This window comes from Narcine bancroftii, chromosome 2 (genome assembly GCF_036971445.1).
Source record: "Narcine bancroftii isolate sNarBan1 chromosome 2, sNarBan1.hap1, whole genome shotgun sequence".
Taxonomy (NCBI): Eukaryota; Metazoa; Chordata; class Chondrichthyes; order Torpediniformes; family Narcinidae; genus Narcine; species Narcine bancroftii.
In genome coordinates this window covers 96,701,243-96,720,780 of record NC_091470.1, presented here as the reverse complement: position 1 = coordinate 96,720,780, position 19,538 = coordinate 96,701,243, and the positions used below count along the sequence as shown (strand labels likewise).

The 19,538-nt window shown below is 46.5% G+C and overlaps 1 protein-coding gene and 1 long non-coding RNA gene across 3 annotated transcripts in view; one reads left to right on the top strand and one right to left on the bottom strand.

The window, feature by feature from the left end:
• The window catches only part of plat (plasminogen activator, tissue), a 30,582-nt gene extending 25,196 nt beyond the window's left edge, over positions 1–5,386 (top strand). For both annotated transcript variants that reach the window (XM_069917551.1, XM_069917550.1), the window contains 3 exons: positions 150–290; positions 2,109–2,257; positions 2,867–5,386. In XM_069917551.1, coding sequence (XP_069773652.1) covers positions 150–290; positions 2,109–2,257; positions 2,867–3,061 — 485 coding nt within the window. In that variant the 3' untranslated portion in view covers positions 3,062–5,386. The remainder of the gene's footprint in view (positions 1–149; positions 291–2,108; positions 2,258–2,866) is intronic.
• A 4,431-nt stretch (positions 5,387–9,817) lies between these two features.
• On the bottom strand, positions 9,818–19,269 carry LOC138753941 (uncharacterized). Its single transcript, XR_011351513.1, has 3 exons — positions 19,170–19,269; positions 17,593–17,950; positions 9,818–11,109 (listed from the first exon to the last, which is right to left on the bottom strand). It is a non-coding gene; the product is annotated as an uncharacterized lncRNA (long non-coding RNA).
• Between the last annotated feature and the right edge of the window lie 269 nt (positions 19,270–19,538).

Genomic DNA, 19,538 nt, shown 5'->3' with positions numbered 1-19,538 from the left:
GGGTCTTTCCCCGGGTCTGGGACTGTGGGAGAGGGTCTTCCACCAACCTCCAGTGAGGAAATAAGTGCTGGCTTTGTGCATAGCTTCTGCAGGGAATATTTTCACTCCCGCTCATCTCCTCCTTCCTGACCTCCCCTCCCCTCCCCCAGCTCTCATCAAGCTGCAGTCCAAGAATGGGAGGTGTACCAAGATGACACGCCACGTGCGCACGGTGTGCCTGCCACAGAAGGGCCAGCATCTAGCTGACTGGACTGCATGCGAGATCTCCGGATACGGCTGGGAGAACGAAAGTAAGTCTGTCCCCGCCTCACACCAGACTGGGAAGGCAAGCCTCGGCACCTTGCTAAACTGAGAGCAGAGTACACACCCAGGAGAGCCCTTGCCAGAGCGACAGTCACTGGACAGTTTGCAGGAACTTTGCCATTACTGGGGAGATTGAATGAGGAATTGGAAGGAGATGAGGAGGTGCTGCTTTTTCCAGGGGGTGGGGAATCTGTGGAATTCGCTGCCCATTGAAGCAGTGGAGGCGACCTCAGTAAATAGATTTCAGACAAGGTTGGATGGATTTTTACAGAGGAGGGGAATTAAGGGATATGGGGAAAAGACAGGTTGGTAGAGATGAGCCCATCATCAGATCAGCCATGATCTCATTGAATGGCGGAACAGGCTCGACAGACCGAATGGCTGGCTCCCACTCCTGTCTTGAGCAATCAGACATGGGGAATGGGGCCGCTGATGCTGAGACATCGTTCCTCATTGGGGGATCTGGAAGCAGGAGCCACAATTCAAGGCCTGAGGGGCAAACTTCTTCACATGGAGGTTCATGGCTTGAGCTCCAGGAAAGGGGTGGAGATGGATGCACTCATGGCGTTTACAAAGCGTTTGGATAGGAGAGAAATAGAGCAGTAGTTCCCAAACCTTTTTGGGCTGCCAGCCACATCCTGAGTGCCCCCCATAGAACGGCGCTGCGGGGTGTGGGGGGATTGGGGGTTAGTGGCGGCACCGAAGGGGTGGGGTTGTAGCAGCATTGAGTGGCGGGGGGATGGGTGATTAGTGGCGGCGCTGAGCAGGGTGAGGGGAGTTAGTGACAGTGCTGAGTGGGATTGGGGGTTAGTGATGGTGCTGAGAGGAGTTTGGGGCAGCGCTGAGCAGGGGGTAGTGACGCCAGTACAACATGGCGGCCACCGAGTCCAGCTCTCGTGAGAACACCTCATCACTGGTTAGTTTGCTCACTACGGCCACCCCGGGTCTGGCCAGAAAATGACTGCACCAGCTCCTTCATTAATTAAACTTTGAGGCAGACTGAATAATATCAAGACGGAAGGTTCGGAACGCCCCCTTTTCCCCCATTGCCCCCTTGGATCTTTCCACCGCCCACAGGTGGGGGTGGGGCAGCAGCACCCACTTTGGGACTCACTAAAATAGAGCCTAACAATATGGTATTAGTGTAGCCATAGTCGCCAGGGACAAGTCAGGCCAACGGGCCTATTACTGTGCTGTTTGACTTTTATTATAAAAGGTAACCATTGGACTGTGGGGAAAAAAATGGGAAATCTTTCGAGTTAAATCGTTTATTGTCATCTGATTGGATGAGTCCAACCTGAAGAAACAGCGTTCTCCAGTCCTCGGTGCAAAACACGCAGACACATTGATAGGCTCTATCAATAACCACTGAGTTGAGAACGGAGGGAACGATAGGCTTTAATACACACACAAGACTTAGGCTGGCCCACATCCAGGTACAGGAATGCAGGAAAGGGGGATGTAGCTCGACCTTAATGGCCAGGACAAAAGGGGAGGAGACTTAGGGATGAGTCATTAGTGGGCAGGCCATCCTCATGTGTACAGTAGCCAGTAGGGACTATATACAGTGGAAGAAAACATATCAGTACATCCACACATACAGGCAAACAATACATGTGACGGGTATTTATCAGTAGCAGTGTGAGCTTTAGGGGTCTATATTCAGGTGAGGGATGGTCTAGACGTTAGGAGAATTGGGGAGGGGTGTGAAGGTGATACGAACCGTGATGCTGTGGCTGTGGGAAGGGCCCAGGGGCCTTCTGTTCCTGGCTGCTCTGACCTCTCCCCTTTGCTCTGCCTGACAGGCATTCCACTCTACTCTAAGCAACTGAAAGAGGGAAAAGTGCGCAAGCTCCCGGCGCATCACTGCACCCCGGCACAGCTCAACAACCGGAAGGTCACCGAGAACATGATCTGCGCCAGCGACACAGAGGGCACGGACGATGCCTGCAAGGTCAGTCAAAACGCATCTAGGGGGAATGGAACTCCACGGCCGTGCGTGGCGTGGCGCCTCCCTCTAAATCCCGGAAGGAGAAGTAAGCCGACCTTGGAACATTCCAAGCTGGCACCAGCTCGGGACCCGGAATCTCAGCCCGTTCTTGTCGGGAAAGGCTGACATTTCCAACGAGAGCAGCAGAGGTGGGGTTTGAACCTGGGCTTCAGCCACTGTGAGGCAGGAGCTCGATTGTGCTGCCCCAAGGTAGAGTCTGCTCCAAATGAAGAGTCCCAAACACAGGAACACTCTGGGCAGAAAACCCTGACACTGAAAACTACATCGATTGCCTCTTCTGTTGATCTTCATTGCCTATTTTCCTCCCCCTCACTCCATACCCCATCACAACCGTGACTGCTCTTCCTGTGTGTTCTTTCCCGATCCCTTTCAGCCCACTCCCCAGAGTCAGGACCACCCCAGTGTCTCCCAGCCCCCGCTAGTCTTGGAAGAATGGGGGGAGGGGTTGGTTTCAGAGGGGAGAGTGAAGGGGGCTTTGTATGGTGATGCGGAAGGGGTTGTTCTGGTACCTGCTTTCCCCCCTCACCCCAGCCATTTGTTGTGACCTCACAGGGTGACTCAGGTGGTCCACTGGTCTGTCAGATGAAGGGATACATGACCCTGCAAGGCATCATCAGCTGGGGCATCGGCTGTGGGAGGAAGGGAGTCCCTGGCGTCTACACCAAGGTGGTGAACTACCTGGACTGGATCCGCGAGTGCATGGCCAAGTCTGAATACCAACACCGGGGCTACGGCCGGAAGGGTTAATGTGGCAGAGAGCAGCCACGAGACTCACGGGACACGGCAGTGGAGGAAGCCCACACCTCTCGTCGAGGCCTGCCGACCCCTTGTGGGAATTTTAGTCCCCATCGATGACCTGCTTCCCGACAAAAGGGAGACTTGTTCTTCTCGCTGCTGAATGCTTGATGCCTTCTGAAGACTTTCAATGCAATTGTTTCAGTCCTGTTGTTCAGGATACCCTCATCCCAACCTTCCCTCTGGAAGGAATTGGTCCAACTGTGTTCAATCAGCCCCCTGGCTAGCAACAGTGCGTGAGGGGCTGGAGTCTCTCACACACAGTCACATACATGTGCATATGTATACAGACACACATATACATGGAGTATAAACACAAGGCTGGTGAAACACAGCAAGTCAATGTCCTTTATGTAGCAAAGATAAAGATACAGACCAACGTTTCGGGCTTGAGGTCTGAGCAGCCCCCGGAGAGTATCTTAGCTTTATGAAGTACACTGAATGAGCTGCTGAGTTTCTCCAGCACAGAGTTTTTACTTCAATCACAATGTTTGCAGACTTTTGTGTAATACATACATAATGTGCATATGGACACATACTTGATGACAAGGAGATCTCAGTGCTTCCAGCTGAGCAGTATCGAAAGAATCCTACCTTCCAAGTGTGTGTGTTATTTTCAAAGTCTGATTTACCAGTTGCCCACAATAGCTTCAATATCGTCCCAGTCTGGCACTGGGACATTTGTCCCAGCCAATCCAGCCCCTCCAGATGATTGTGTACAAACTTCCCATAAGCCCTGTCTCACCTCACATTTCTCAATAACCTGTCTTGCTGTAAATTAACCCTTTCCTCACTGTGTTCCGCCTGCTCGTCTGTGTCTGCGAGTTGTACCAGAGGCGGATTGAGTTGATCTGCTCGAGGCTGCAGCTCTCCAGTCCAGCTGGAGAGCCAGGGGTGAGTGGGTGGGTAAAGCACACCCTTTCCCATCGGGGAAGATCACAGTGACATACCTTCAACCAATGTATGTGTGTGTGGCTGTGATGGTCACAAGCTAAGCCCAGACATCTCCAGTCTGCTTCTTGGAGAAACATTGCGACTCGTTTCGACTTCGTTCAGACAACTCAGTGAGTCCCAAGTTCAGCAGAATGCAGCGGTGACCATCCAGAAATCCATCTTCTGTCCTGACACTGGATGTGAGGCAAGTTGTATGTGCACACTTGCAGACCAAGTGCCTGCAGATAATGCAGGAAAGTAAAGCTGAGGGAGGGCAGAAGCAAGCACAAGGGCTGAATGGCCTACACCCACTTCTGGCTCTGCAAGATTAAAGATTCCAGATTTCTTTACTGTCATGTAATAGTACAGAATGTAAAAATTACACAAAATTGTCCTCTGCCTGCTGTAAGAGTCGCCATTAGTGTCACCCATCGCTCTTTACTGTACGGGAGAAAAAGGAGACTCCCTTCAGAATCATTGAGTGTCCATGGATTTGCATCCAGCGCTCCCACAGCCACTGGAGCTGTGCAGACTCCTGTTCAATCTATCAGCCGCCCGAGCCCCAGCTCCAAACCTCCAACCCCGTCAGGAAGCCTTCAGAGTCCAAAGCCCTTCTTTCCCTCAGCACCCCCTCGAATGCCGGCTCTAGTACTTGCTTCCCGTGAGCCAATCTCCAACTGCCGTCAGCCCGAGTGACTGCAAGTAACCTGTGTGGAACATAGTCATTGAGCGCCACCCACCCCCATGCTGCTACCGTGGTCACCATCCTGAAGGTTCATCTCCTCTGCTTCTCCTTCTCAACGGTAGGGTGTCCTGCTGCTCCCCTGGAATCTGCAATCCCTCATGGGATCGCCTTTTAGGATATAGACCACCGCCATTAGCTCAGTTTTAAACCAGTAGGGAGCTGCTGGGAACCTTTCAGAGCAGCTCTCCCGGGTCCGCTCCAAAAAACACTCGTGAATAAATGTCTGCACCTGCCCGGTCTGTGAACGTGTCAGTGTGCACATCTGCGATGTACAGCTGGGGAAATGTCAGTCTCTCTAGGACTGCAAACTCACCCCCTCCTCTGAAGGTGTCTGAGGGTGTTTGCACAATCCTCTTTTTGTGAGTGAGTGTGCATCCACGCTGGTGAGAACAAATGTGCAGGCACGTGTGTGGAAGAATACACAACTCATCTTCACTCTTCATAACTATTTAAGTAGTCCTGTGTGCTAAAATATTTATTATTCTATATTTTGGATGTTCGACAAATTGATTTTTCTGGAAAGTATTAAGACAATATTTAATGATTTTTGCATCATGTTCCTTTTTATATAAAAAAATTAAAATTGAAATATTTGCTTACTTGTTCCGGCTCCTGTCCTAACATTTGCAAAGATGCTTGAAAAGTTATTCAGTGAGAGAGAGTTTCTGCTTCTTCACCAATACAGCCCATTCCTACATCTTCCTCAGCTGATTTTTTTACAACAAACAACGACATAACACAGACACATCTAAACACACATTGTTGGAAATTTGCAAGAAGGGTTAAGTCTATACCAGGGGTCAGCAAAGTGGTCTATATTGACCCCTGGGGTGGAGGGGAGGGGTGGTTGATAGGACTATCCAAGGGATCGATAAATGTCTAGGCTTTAGAGAAATTTATTAGTGATAATATATATTTATTTACTTTACATGCTTGGGGGTTGATGAAAGATCAAGGATTCTAAGAGGGTGATGATTTAAAAGTTTACCAACCCCTGGTCAAAACTCTATTAAGCACAATTTGCATTTTCAAATTAAAATTCCGCTGTTAACTGTCTACGACAAAGGCAATCCCCGGGACCCACCATTCCTGGAACTCGGCCAAATGTCCAACACCACTTCAACACCGCACATAACCCCAAAAAAGGGGCAGGTAGTCAGGACCCTCGACTGCTCACCGCCTCGGCCTGTGAAGAGACAGTTTGGCCAGGCCCAACAGCAAACCCCACATGGAGATCCTCTGTACGCCCAACACCCCCTCAGCACCGGGCGCCCGTAGATCAGAAGCGTGGGGGGGTGCTGGAGTGCAACCAGAACTTGAAGAGCAGCCCCTTCAGATAGGCGAAGAGGGGCTGCAGATTCTCACACTCCACGCAGGTGACCAGGGTGTCAGTAAACCAACTCAGGAAGCGATTACACGGCACTGCTTGGTGCAGCGCTCTCCACCCAGGTCCCCGATGTAAAGGGGGGGACCTCCCATGTTCCTCGGCTGTGATTAAAATTATTTTTTAAATTTAGACATACAGCACGGTAACAGGCCCTTTCGGCCCACGAGCCCATGCTGCCCAATTACACCCAATTGACCTACACCCCTAGTATGTTTTGAAGAGTGGGAGAAAACCAGAGCCCCCGGGGGGGGGGGGGGGGGGTCTCAGGTAACAACAAGCAGAATGCTGGGAAAACACTGCATCATGGTTAGCATAACAATTAGCGCAACGCTGTTACAGCGCCAGTGACATGGGCTTTGAATCCTGCACTGTCTGTAAGGAGTTTGCACGGGTTTCCTCCGGGAGCTCCAGTTCCCTCCCACTCACTAAACATGTAAAGTGTTATGAGTTAGTATACCTGGGGGGCATGGACTCACAGGCCAGAGTGACTTGTTCCCTTGCTGTATGTCTAAAATTTAATCATGCAGGGAAGAGGTGCACAAGCTGACATTTTGAGTCAAGACCCTGCATCAGGGCTGAGAGGGGAAGAGAAGGACATTGGAGGTGGCTGGACCAAGTGGAGAGGGGATGACTGGCAGATGGAACCAGGTGGGGGAAGGGGGAGTCAGTATGTGATAGGTGGAGAAAGGATGATTGGGAGATGGAAGCATGTGGTGGAAGGTGGGAGGAGTCTGTGTGTGATAGGCGGAGAGGGGATGATTGGCAGGTGGAACCAGGTGGGGAAAGGGTGGTGTTACGGAGTCCAGAGGACCCCAAAAACCAGCAACATAGATATTCACAACACAGAGTTACTTAAACAAAAATAGTTTTTAATTACAATTGAACAAGAAAACAGAATTAAACTTTAACTTATTACTATCAACTTACTTAACCTACCTAACTACTTAATCCCCCCTCTAACACTAAGCACAGGTGTGTGTGATGTATATTTAAGATTAGAAAAGTTCTTTGGATCACAGTCCAATATCACTGGTTGCAGGCAATTCTTGTACCCTGCACAGAAGTTAGCATTAACAAAGTTCACCAGTCTTTGGTGCTTAACAGGCAAATGGTTACCACTCAGGAGGGTTCTTGCTGGTTTTCAGAGAGATTCCTTTTCCAGGTCATCCACAACTGATTCCTTCTCAATCAGTCTTGCTGACAAAACGTGACCCCTTCAGGATTCTCCAGATGATCCTCTTTCTTTCAGGTCACCTTCAGACCGCCAATCTCCTCCTTTGACCAGGCAGCCTTCCAAAGTTTGCCATCTTGTCCCTCTGGAACTGATTTCTGTCTCTCCTCTCTCTCTGTTCCACACCCTCCCTCTCTGGGAGCAAAACTCTTCTCCTCTGCTCTCCCAGGCAAGCCGCTGTCCATACTTTGTAGCCTCCTGCAAAGATTCTGTGTTTTAAAATGTATGTGTGCAAGCTGCTCCATCAATTCCTCCCAAGCCACCCATAAATACTCCGTCACAGGGGTCAGTATGTGATAGGTGGAGAAGGGATGATTGGCAGAGTGAGCCAAGTGGGGATGAGGGGAGGGATCGGTATGTGATAGGTGGAGAAGGGATGATTGGCAGATGGAACCAGGTGTTGGAAGGTGGGTGGGATCAGAATGTGATAGGTGGTGAAGGAATGATTGGCAGATGGACCCAAGTGGCGGAAGGTGGGAGGGGACAGTATGTGATAGGTGGAATCAGGTGGGCGCAGTTTCAGTCACCATGTGACTGCAGCAGAGAGATGACTATAGAGATTGTAGAAGCTTCAAGTGCTTTGCAGAAGAGAGGGACTGAGTTGACCTGAATGAAGTGTGTAAGGTTATGAAAGGCATCAAGTCATGTTTATTGTCATCCGATTGTACAATGTTAGAAACAGAAGTACCTTCACAGAAATTGCTCGAGACAAAAATTGAGCACAAAGAACATTTATTATACAACAATGCAAAGTTGGGTGTTTCCCCTTACCCTGGGAATACACACATACACTGGGGCTCACCCAACTTTTATACAGTTCATTTCAGTATAGGAATACCCTCCCCCTTACATTCTTTTTCCTCCTGGAGAGGTTTGGCATTAGGCAATCCTGCCTGCCTACGTTTTCTGTGCACTTGGAGGACCAGGGGGTATCCTGTCGGTGTCCTATCATGTCATTATCCTCATTGTCCTTATTCACAAATCTGGTTAAAAAAGGTCCAGCACCTGGATACAAGCTCATTAGGCATAAAACTTGAAAAGTGTGTAAATCAAAGGATATCTGTACCAGTGGAAAAAGGGCATGGCAAATAACCCTGCTAGAGTTCATGCCCACAATCAGTCACCCATTTGATTGTTTCAGGAATCATGTTATTCTCCCACATTCTCAATAGCCCTCAGATTTTACTATTCGACAGCACACTAGCAACATTTGACAAATCCTCTCTAGAGAAATATTATTTATTGAATATTTTATTTCTCATTTATTAATGCTTCTGGAAAGAGTTTATCCAAAACTATTATTAAACATTTATTTTAATAAGAAAAAGTTTAACATTACATTTGTTGAAAGAAGAGAAAACATGCAAATGTTGTTGAAAATTTTCAATAAATATTTAGTTCGGCCCTCGACTTAGTCCAAGTTTTTAATTTTGGCCCTCCGTGAATTTGAGTTTGACACCCCTGGTCTAGGGCTTACTAATTACATATGCAAACCTGCTAATTCTATCTAGGGCTAGAAGACCCTTATCTTATTCAGACTAACTCTACTTCCTATATTCTATTATCTATTGTCTATCCTTATCTCACAAAACAATGGACTCTACATCACCTTTGTTGACCTCACCAAAGCCATCGACACCGTGAGCAGGAAAGGGCTTTGGCAAATACTAGAGCGCATCGGATGTCTCCCAAAGTTCCTCAACATGATTATCCAACTGCACGAAAACCAACAAGGTCGGGTCAGATACAGCAATGAGCTCTCTGAACCCTTCTCCATTAACAATGGCATGAAGCAAGGCTGTGTTCTTGCACCAACCCTCTTTTCAATCTTCTTCAGCATGATGCTGAACCAAGCCATGAAAGACCCCAACAATGAAGACGCTGTTTACATCCGGAACCGCACGGATGGCAGTCTCTTCAATCTGAGGCGCCTGCAAGCTCACACCAAGACACAAGAGAAACTTGTCCGTGAACTACTCCTTGCAGACGATGCCGCTTTAGTTGCCCATTCAGAGCCAGCTCTTCAGCGCTTGACGTCCTGCATTGCAGAAACTGCCAAAGTGTTTGGCCTGGAAGTCAGCCTGAAGAAAACTGAGGTCCTCCATCAGCCAGCTCCCCACCATGACTCCATCGGGCACACAAAACTCAAAACGGTCAACCAGTTTACCTATCTCGGCTGCACCATTTCATCAGATGCAAGGATCGACAATGAGATAGACAACAGACTCGCCAAGGCAAATAGCGCCTTTGGAAGACTACACAAAAGAGTCTGGAAAAACAACCAACTGAAAAACCTCACAAAGATAAGCGTATACAGAGCCGTTGTCATACCCACACTCCTGTTCGGCTCCGAATCATGGGTCCTCTACCGGCATCACCTACGGCTCCTAGAACGCTTCCACCAGCGTTGTCTCCGCTCCATCCTCAACATCCATTGGAGCGCTTTCATCCCTAACGTCGAAGTACTCGAGATGGCAGAGGTCGACAGCATCGAGTCCACGCTGCTGAAGATCCAGCTGCGCTGGGTGGGTCACGTCTCCAGAATGGAGGACCATCGCCTTCCCAAGATCGTGTTATATGGCGACCTCTCCACTGGCCACCATGACAGAGGTGCACCAAAGAAAAGGTACAAGGACTGCCTAAAGAAATCTCTTGGTGCCTGCCACATTGTCCACCGCCAGTGGGCTGATATCGCCTCAAACCGTGCATTTTGGCGCCTCACAGTTTGGCGGGCAGCAACCTCCTTTGAAGAAGAGCGCAGAGCCCACCTCACTGACAAAAGGCAAAGGAGGAAAAACCCAACACCCAACCCCAACCAACCAATTTTCCCCTCCAGCCGCTGCAACCGTGTCTGCCTGTCCCGCATCGGACTTGTCACCCACAAACGAGCCTGCAGCTGACGTGGACTTTTACCCCCTCCATAAATCTTCGTCCGCGAAGCCAAGCCAAAGAATCCTTATCTCATTCACATACAGTGAACTTGCTTATTCTGTCTAAAGGCTAGGAGATTCTTATCTTACTCAGACTGATTCTGCTTCCTACATTCTAATATCTATGTCTTATCCTGTTCATACTGGCTTTATTCATTTACCCATGTATCTATTTTAGTTTCCTTATCTTCATATTTTTATATCAGTTTTACTCATCTCTCACAATCCTCACTTTTCTTTTAGATCAGTGATACTGATCTCTCACAATGATCAGTGTTACTGCCCGGTCCTCGGTGCAAATAAACAGATACACACCCAATCGTAACACACACAGACAAATAATACATGGGCAGGACAAGAATTCATATATAAATAAAGATTGTTTCATGAATACAAGAGACTGGGATGGTTAATGCAAGCAGTTCCTTTGGTCGTAGCATTCTCAGTGGCTGGTGGTGCTAGCTCTGATACCCCTGTATCTCTTTCCCAACAGGAGCCGCAGAAAAATGCCATGTGCGGGGAGGAAGGAGTTCTCAATGATTTTGTGCATCCTCTTCAGGCAATGATCCTGGTAGATCCCATTGATGGGGGTGGAGGGAGACCCCATCGATCCTCTGCCACTCTTATGGTCCCGTGGATTCACCTCTGATCCATTTCTCTGCAGCAACCGTACCACACTGCGGCCAGGATGCTCTCAATAGAGCTCCTGTAGACGGTTGACATGATGGTGGCCAGTAGCCTTGCCCTCTTCAGTCTTCTCAGGAAGTACAGTCGCTATTGGAGCACAAGAAATTAAAGAGAGATTGGGTAGGACATGTAACAGCAGCATCGTATAATTCAAAAGCAAGAGGAGTGGCTATATTAATTAGTAAAAATGTGCCATTTAAAATAGAAGAGGAAATAATAGATCCAGCAGGGAGATATGTAATGATAAAATGTCAGATATATTCGGAGTTTTGAAATCTACTCAATGTATATTCACCTAACGAAGAAGATCAAAAGTTTATGCAAGATATCTTTTTGAAGGTAGCTAATACACAAGGGAAAATACTAATAGGAGGGGATTTCAACCTTAATTTGGATTCAAACATGGATAAAACTGGGAAAAAAATTAACAGAAAGAACAAAGTAACCAAATTTATAATTAAATCGATGCAAGAAATGCAACTTTTGGATATATGGAGGAAACAAAACCCAAAAGAAAAGGAATATTCATATTACTCGGCTAGACATAAAACATACTCAAGAATAGACCTATTTTTGTTATCAGCTAGTATGCAAGATAGAGTAAGAAAAACAGAATATAAAGCTAGAATACTATCAGACCATTCACCCTTAATATTGACAGTAAAGCTAGAGGACATCCCTCCAAGAATGTATAGATGGAGATTAAACCCCATGCTACTTAAAAGGCAGAATTTTAGAGAATTTATTGAAAAACAATTAAAAATGTATTTTGAAATAAACACGGAATCAGTGGAAGATAAGTTTATACTATGGGATGCAATGAAAGCATTCATTAGAGGACAAATTATAAGTTATGTAACCAAGATGAAGAAGGACTATAATCAGGAAACAGAGCAGTTGGAAAGGGAAATAGTAAATATAGAAAGAAAATTAGCAATGAAGGAAGATACAACTAAAAGAAGAGAATTGGCGGATAAAAAAATAAAATATGAAACATTACAAACATATAAGGTAGAGAAGAATATAATGAAGACAAAACAGAAATATTATGAACTGGGTGAAAAAACGCACAAAATCCTAGCATGGCAGCTTAAGACAGAACAAGCTAAGAAAATGGTATTGGCATCAAGGAAAAAAGGCAAACAAATTACATATAATCCAAAAGAAATTAAGGAAAACTTTAGAGAATTCTATGAACAATTATACCGAACTGAAAACAAAGGGAAAGAAGGGAAAATAGAGGAATTTTTGACTAAAATTGAACTACCAAAACTACAAATAGAGGAACAAAATAAATTAACAGAACCATTTGGAACAGTAGAAATACAAGAGATAATAAAAAAATTACCAAATAATAAGACACCAGGAGAGGATGGATTTCCAATAGAATTCTACAAAACATTTAAAGACTTATTAATTCCGCCCCTCCTGGATGTAATCAACCAGATTGATGAAACACAAAACTTACCAGATTCATGTAAAACAGCAATAATTACAGTAATACTAAAACAAGGGAAAGATCCACTCTCACCAGCGTCATATAGACCAATATCTTTACTAAACACAGATTATAAGATAATAGCTAAACTATTAGCAAACAGATTAGCAGAGCAGGTACCAAAAATGGTAAATTTAGACCAAACTGGATTTATCAAAAAAAGACGCACAACAGACAATATTTGAAAATTTATTAACTTAATTCATGCAGTAGAAGGAAATAAAGCACCTGCAGTAGCAGTTGCTTTAGACGCAGAGAAGGCCTTCGACAGAGTAGAATGGAATTATTTGTTCAAAGTATTGCAAAAATTCAGTTTACCGGAGAAGTATATTAATTGGATTAAAGCATTATATAAGGGACCGTTAGCAAAAGTGACAGTAAATGGACATGTATCAAAGCAATTTAACTTAAGCAGGTCAACACGGCAGGGATGCCCACTATCACCTTTATTGTTTGCATTAGCTATAGAACCACTAGCAGAATTGATAAGAATAGATAATAATATAAAAGGAATAAAAATAAAAGACAAGGAATATAAAGTCAGTCTATTTGCGGATGATGTTATAGTGTACTTAACAGAACCAGAACTATCAATAAAAGAATTATATAAGAAATTGAAGGAATACGGAGAAGTGTCGGTTTACAAGATAAACGTAAATAAAAGTGAAGCAATGCCTATGAATAATGCGGATTTCTCAAAATTTAAGAAGGAATCTCCATTTAGATGGCAAATGCAGGCAATAAGATACCTAGGTGTACAAATAAACAAAAATCTCGGCCAATTATATAAACTCAATTATTATCCACTAATGAAAAAATTACAGGACGATTTAGAGCATTGGAAAGATTTACCACTAACACTAATAGGAAGGATAAACTGTATTAAAATGAACATTTTTCCAAGGATATTATACTTATTTCAGGCATTGCCAATACAACTGACAGAAAAATTCTTAAAAGAGTTAAAGAAAATATTAAGGAAATTTTTATGGAGAGGGGGGAAACCGAGGATAGCACTAGATAAATTAACAGAATGGTATAAACAAGGAGGCTTACAATTGCCAAACTTTAAAAATTATTATAGAGCCGCACAATTAAGATACCTATCAGATTTTTATCAAACAAGGGAAAAACCAGACTGGACGAGATTAGAATTAGATAAAATAGGGGAAAAGATACCTGAACACATTATATAAATGGGATGAAAAATTGGTACAACATAGAACTTCTCCAGTATTACATCATCTCCTCAATATTTGGAAGAAGATTCATGTAGAAAGAAATAAAACAAATTATCAATTACCAAAACTAACATTGACGCAAAATAAGTTACTCCCTTTTACAATAGATAACCTTTCCTTTAGAGAATGGGAAAAAAAAGGGATTAAAAGAATAGAAAATTGTTTTTCAGGAAGTTGATTCTTATCCTTTGAACAAATGAGAGATAAGTACAATATAACTGGAGATACAGCGCTGGCATATTACCAATTGAGATCCTACTTGAAGGATAAATTAGGAAGCAGTTTGAGTTTGCCAGAGGGAAGTAACCTTGAATATGTGATTACAGATACAATGTTAATCAAAAGATTTATAACAAATATGTATATTAAACTGCAAGAAAAGGAGAATGAGGAAACAAATGGTAAAACTAAACAAAAATGGGAACAAGATTTAAATATAAAGATAAAAAAGGAAACATGGGAGAAATTATGTTCTGGAACGATGAGAAATACAATAAATACAAGGCTACGTATGATACAATATAACTGGTTACACAGACTATACATTACACCTCAAAAGTTAAATAAATGGGACCCAACAGTATCTGATAGATGTTTTTGATGTAAAAAAGAAATGGGAACAACAATTCATGCAATCTGGACATGTGAGAAAGTAGAAAAATTTTGGGAAGATCTCAATCAGATATTAAATAAAATAACAGAAAACAATATACCAAAGAATCCAGAGATCTTTCTCCTAAGTAACATAAAAAACAAAGAATTTGGAATTGATTTGGAGGATGCACAAAAAAGATTTGTTAAGATAGCTCTAGCCGTAGCAAAAAAATGTATTATGTCAACCTGGAAATTGGAAGATAATCTGAAAATACAACAATGGTATATAGAAATGAATAAAGGTATTCCATTAGAAAACATTAGATATAGTTTAAGAAATAATATTGAAATATTCGAACAAATATGGGAGCCTTACATTAAATACAATAGCGAAAACCTACCGGGGACAATCATTACCTAAGTTGATGGAAGGAGAAGGAAAGAAAAGAATGGACTCAATAGAATTTCTGGTGTATTTTTGTTGAATGACAACATTGTCTGACTGGTTTAATGTAACCTAGATTGTATACCTAAAATGGATGGGGGGGGGGGCGGTGGGGGGGTGGCTTGGGAGGAAGGAGGGGGGGGGAGAAAAAGTCACTGTATATGTGTGAAAAAGAAAAAGTGTGTATCATGGCTAATGTGATTTATGGTGTGAAAAATAAAAAATTTAAAAAAAAAGGAAGTACAGTCGCTGTTACACATTCCTGATAAGTGAGGAGAGGTTGAGGGTCCACGATAGGTCACTAGTTCAGTGAACTGCAAGGGACATGGTGATTTCCACACTCTCCAGTAGGGTAGATGGTCAAAATTTTTTTCCCATAGTGAGGGTCTAAAGCATTTGAGGGCAGAGGTATTAGGTAAGAGAAGTGTTGGCGACAGAAGAGATCTAATTGGAAGGCATTAGGGTGACCGTGGGGAGAGGGCCACAAGCTGCCGTCACCCTTCCCTCTCCCTCCGGCATTTCAGACAAACATGTGTGCTTTTAGTGCGTGGAGACGAAACCACATGATTCAATTTGGTGACCCCCCTCCCCCTATCCCGATGGCGTCACTCAGTGATATCCACAACCCTTTAGTGACACTAGTGCTGCGGGTGGTTGGGGAATACAATAACTCCCTCCCCACCCACCAACCATGACAGAATGGAGTTTCAAAGGGGATCTGAGGGGTAAGTATTTCTGCAGAGAGTGGTTGACACATGGAGGTGGAATCTGATACAATCCCTATGTTGAGAGGGCATTCAGGCAGAGACTTAAATAAATATGGTATAAGGGGGGACTTGAGCCAATGTGGGCAATGGGGGATGAAAGGCCAGCATGCATGTGATGGAGCGAAGGGCCTGTTTCTGTTCTGTGCAGGTCCTGATGCTGTTGTATGGAAATGTTAGGCAGTTCTGGTTTGGCCGTGGATGCCTGCCTGGGACACATTTATTATGGACGCAAGGTGGGCCACTGGCGGCAATTCTCCCCGACTATGTCACATGCAAGGGCGGTGCATTATCAGTGTGAATCGTGCTCAGTGTGAGGCTTGGAATGGTTACAATTCAAGACCACGTGGTCAGTGAGTGGTGTGTTGAAACGAATGGCCTTCTTCAGCTGACTGAGAGGAAACCCAGTGATATTAACCCCTCTTCAGTCTCTCCCCCAACCTATCTGATCTCCCCCTTCCCACTTTAGTGTTGATTTTAGACATGTAGCACTGTAACAGGCCCTTCTGCTCTTGAGCCCGTGGCCCCCAAATACACCAGTTAACCCCTGGAAAGGGTGGGAGGAAACCGGATCACCCGGAGGCAACCCATGCAGACACGGGGAGAACATGCAAACTCCTTACAGACAGTGCAGGATTCAAACCTGGGTCGCTGGCGCTGTAGCTGTGTGGCGCTAACCACTACATTTACCTTGCCACCCCACTAGGCCCAGCTTGGAAGCTGCAGAGATACCAGATGATGGGCCGAATACTGGGGGGGCCCATGAAAGGCTCAGATGTCATAAAGCTGCCCTAAGACCGAGCGAGGAAGATGGAAGGAGGAGCCTGTGAGCAGCTGTCACAGACAGGGCTTCGACCACAGAGCATCAGACAGCGAGTGCATGCCTGAGGTTTGGCAGAGAGTAAAAGGAAGTCTGAGTTCCTTGGCTGGGGGCAAGACTATGCTGACTCAGAGGTTCAACCAGTGAGCATGACCACAGGAACATGGAGGGCTGTCAACTGGGACCTGACACAACAGCGGGGACCAGTCTCTGAATGGGACAGAGACCAACTAACCTAGGCTAGCCTGAGATGCGCTGCCCATTATCCCCATTGAGATTCTACCAGGGTAAACACATCCCGAGCCAACCTCCTGACTTTGGAGACTTTACTGGAATGCACAAAAGTAGCTGGAAACACTCAGCAGGATAGGGAAGTGACCCATGTGGTCAGGGACCCATCGTCAGAACTGTAAAAGAGAGCAAAAGAAGTTTGTTAAACTGCAGGGAGGGGAAGCTTGGTTCGGGTAAAATCGGGGTCATCATGGAGCTAAGCAAATCAGCAACTGTTCCCAAAACCACTGCCTGCAGTTTACAAGTGATATATTCTGCATGAGGATGACTGAATAGTGAATATCCAGTTTGTGCATTTATGGTCAATTAAGTTATTATCACTGTTTTCTTAAGTGTCTGTTTGGCTGCAGCAACTAAAAATGTCAGATCATTCCATATATATTCATGTATTTTTGAACAATTTTTCAGGTCAAATTTGGGGAGGGGTATTATTTTTGACCATGGTAATTCAAGGCGTCATTCAAGGCGTCTGGGGAGATTGGATGGTTGGGGGAGGGGCCAGGGTGAGGGTCTGCGATCAGGGCATTGGAAGATCAGAAGGGAAGGGGGCTGGGGCAAGGGTCTGCGGATGGGGCATCGGGGGATCGGATGGCTGGAAGGGGGCTGGGGCAAGGGTCTATTGTCATCGGGGGATCTGATGGGTAGATAGATGGTCAGGCCATTGGAAGCTCGGATGGGCGGGAGGTCAGGGCAGCAGGAGCTCGGATGGGTGGGTGGTCAGGCTGTCAGAAGCTCGGATGGGCGGGTGGTCAGCGCATCAGGAGCTTGGAATGGGGTGTGGTTGGGGCCGAAAATAGGGGGGGGGTCATACGGAAATTATGTGATTTTTGGGGCCAAAAAAGGAAGGAGCAAACTATTATCCGGGATTCACATGAGTATACGCCCTCCTGTACGGCTCCGAGTCCTGGGTCACCTACCATCACTACCTACAACTCCTTGAGCGCCTCCACCAGCGCTGCCTCTGCTCCATCCTCAACTTCATCACCAACATTGAAGTCCTCGAACAGGTGAAGATTACCAGCATGGAGACCAGGCTGTTGAAGATGCAGCTACGCTGGGCAGGGCACGTCCCTAGAATGGAGGATCGTCGCCTGCCCAAGATTGTGCTCTTCACTGGCCACCATGATAGAGGATCTCTGAAAAAGAGGTACAAGGACTCTCTGAAGAAATCCCTTAGTATCTTTCACATTGAGCATCGCCAGTGATCTGCTCTAGCTTCCAATCGCGTGGCCTGACGACACACCATTCACTGGTCTCCTCTTCAAGAATGCTGGCCTTGAGGACAAAAGGAAATGGAGGTAGAACCGTGACACAGCAACATCAAACCCAGAACAGAATTTCCCTGGTAGCCGCTGTGGCCGGGCACATCTATCGCTCATTGACCTCGTCAGCCACCAGCGAGGCTGCAGCAGATGTGGACGGCCCCCGTCGTTCATGAAGCCAAGCCCTGATGATGACAGTCTGTCTGCACGACAATAAAGTCATTCCCATAAAGAAGGGTACCTGGTCACTGGTGGAAGAAATGTGATGAGGGGAGGATTGACACTGACATGGAAGCTCTGCCCCTGGTGCGGACCCACGGAGAGTGGGGAGTGGTGTCCTCCCACCTCGTTCTCTTGCTAACGATTCCGGACGGACTTTAAATAGCCTGTTAAAGGTGTTTAAAATCCTGTGACCGTGAGGCTTGGACTCAAGATGGTAGCTGCCAGACTCCGGGGAAGCAGAGGGCTGGCGCAGGGGCTCCAGAAAAACGGGAGCCCACTCCCCACCCCTCCCCCGTTGAGAAGAAGACCCTAAGGGCAGTGACCACGGCGGCGGACCAGTGAAGGGCTCTGCGGCCGAAGGACTGGAACTCAGGCTGCCGGCGACCCGCAGTCGAAGGACTTGCACCAAGCTGCGGCGGGGGGGGGGGGGGGGGTGGGGTGGGGGGTGGGGGGGGGGGGGGGGGTGGGGTGGGGGGTGGGGGGGGGTGGGGTGGGGTGGGGGGGGGGGGTGGGGTGGGGTGGGGGGGGGTGGGGTGGGGTGGGGTGGGGGGGGGCTCATGTGAACCAGGTATCAGAAGGATGCTGAGGGCAAAGGGTGGGGTCCTCCGAAGGGTCCTGGGCGCCGACGGCTTCCTCATTTGGATTTGGATCTGGGCTCAGATCGTGGATGTGATCGGGAGTCTGTGTGGCTGCAGAGTCTGGGGGGAGGACTCGAGGTGAATCCACGGACACTCAGTGGTTCTTGAAGTGATTCTCTCTTTTGCTTCTCTTTCACTGACTGTAAGGGGCACCGGGCAATGCTAACGGCGAATCTTTGACTGCCTTAGGGCAGACGAGAGGCAATTTTGTGTAACATTACATTTCTGTTTTATGGCAACACACAGTATCTGATCGGATCATTGTCAAGGACAGCACTCGTTCAGCCAGTCCTATTATTTAGAAACTATCTTGTAGCCTTAGTCAACCACACCAATAGCCGTTTACACAGCGCGGGCCAACAGTGACCCTACCTTGTCCCGGAGAAGTTCCCAGGCTTTCACATCCGATCACTGGTCGCTCGCCCATTTCCTCCCGTCCCACCCCGGCCGCCCGTCGCTCGTCCACATGCCCACCCGCGCCCACTTCCTGCACTTCACCCCGTCGCAACGGCGGCACCATGCTGGATGAATGGCCGACTCCGTTCCCCATAATCCCTCACGCAGCTGGAACCGCTCTGGGAAATCCAGCTGCGTGAGAGATTATGGTTAACAACCTCCTCCTCGATGGGCCGGATGGCCGACTGCTCCTGCTGTTCCTTACGTTCAAGTTGGACAAAACTAAGATTTTAATGTGCGAAAATGAAGACGATCTCGTTTTCAACAGATTTATTCCTTGATGTT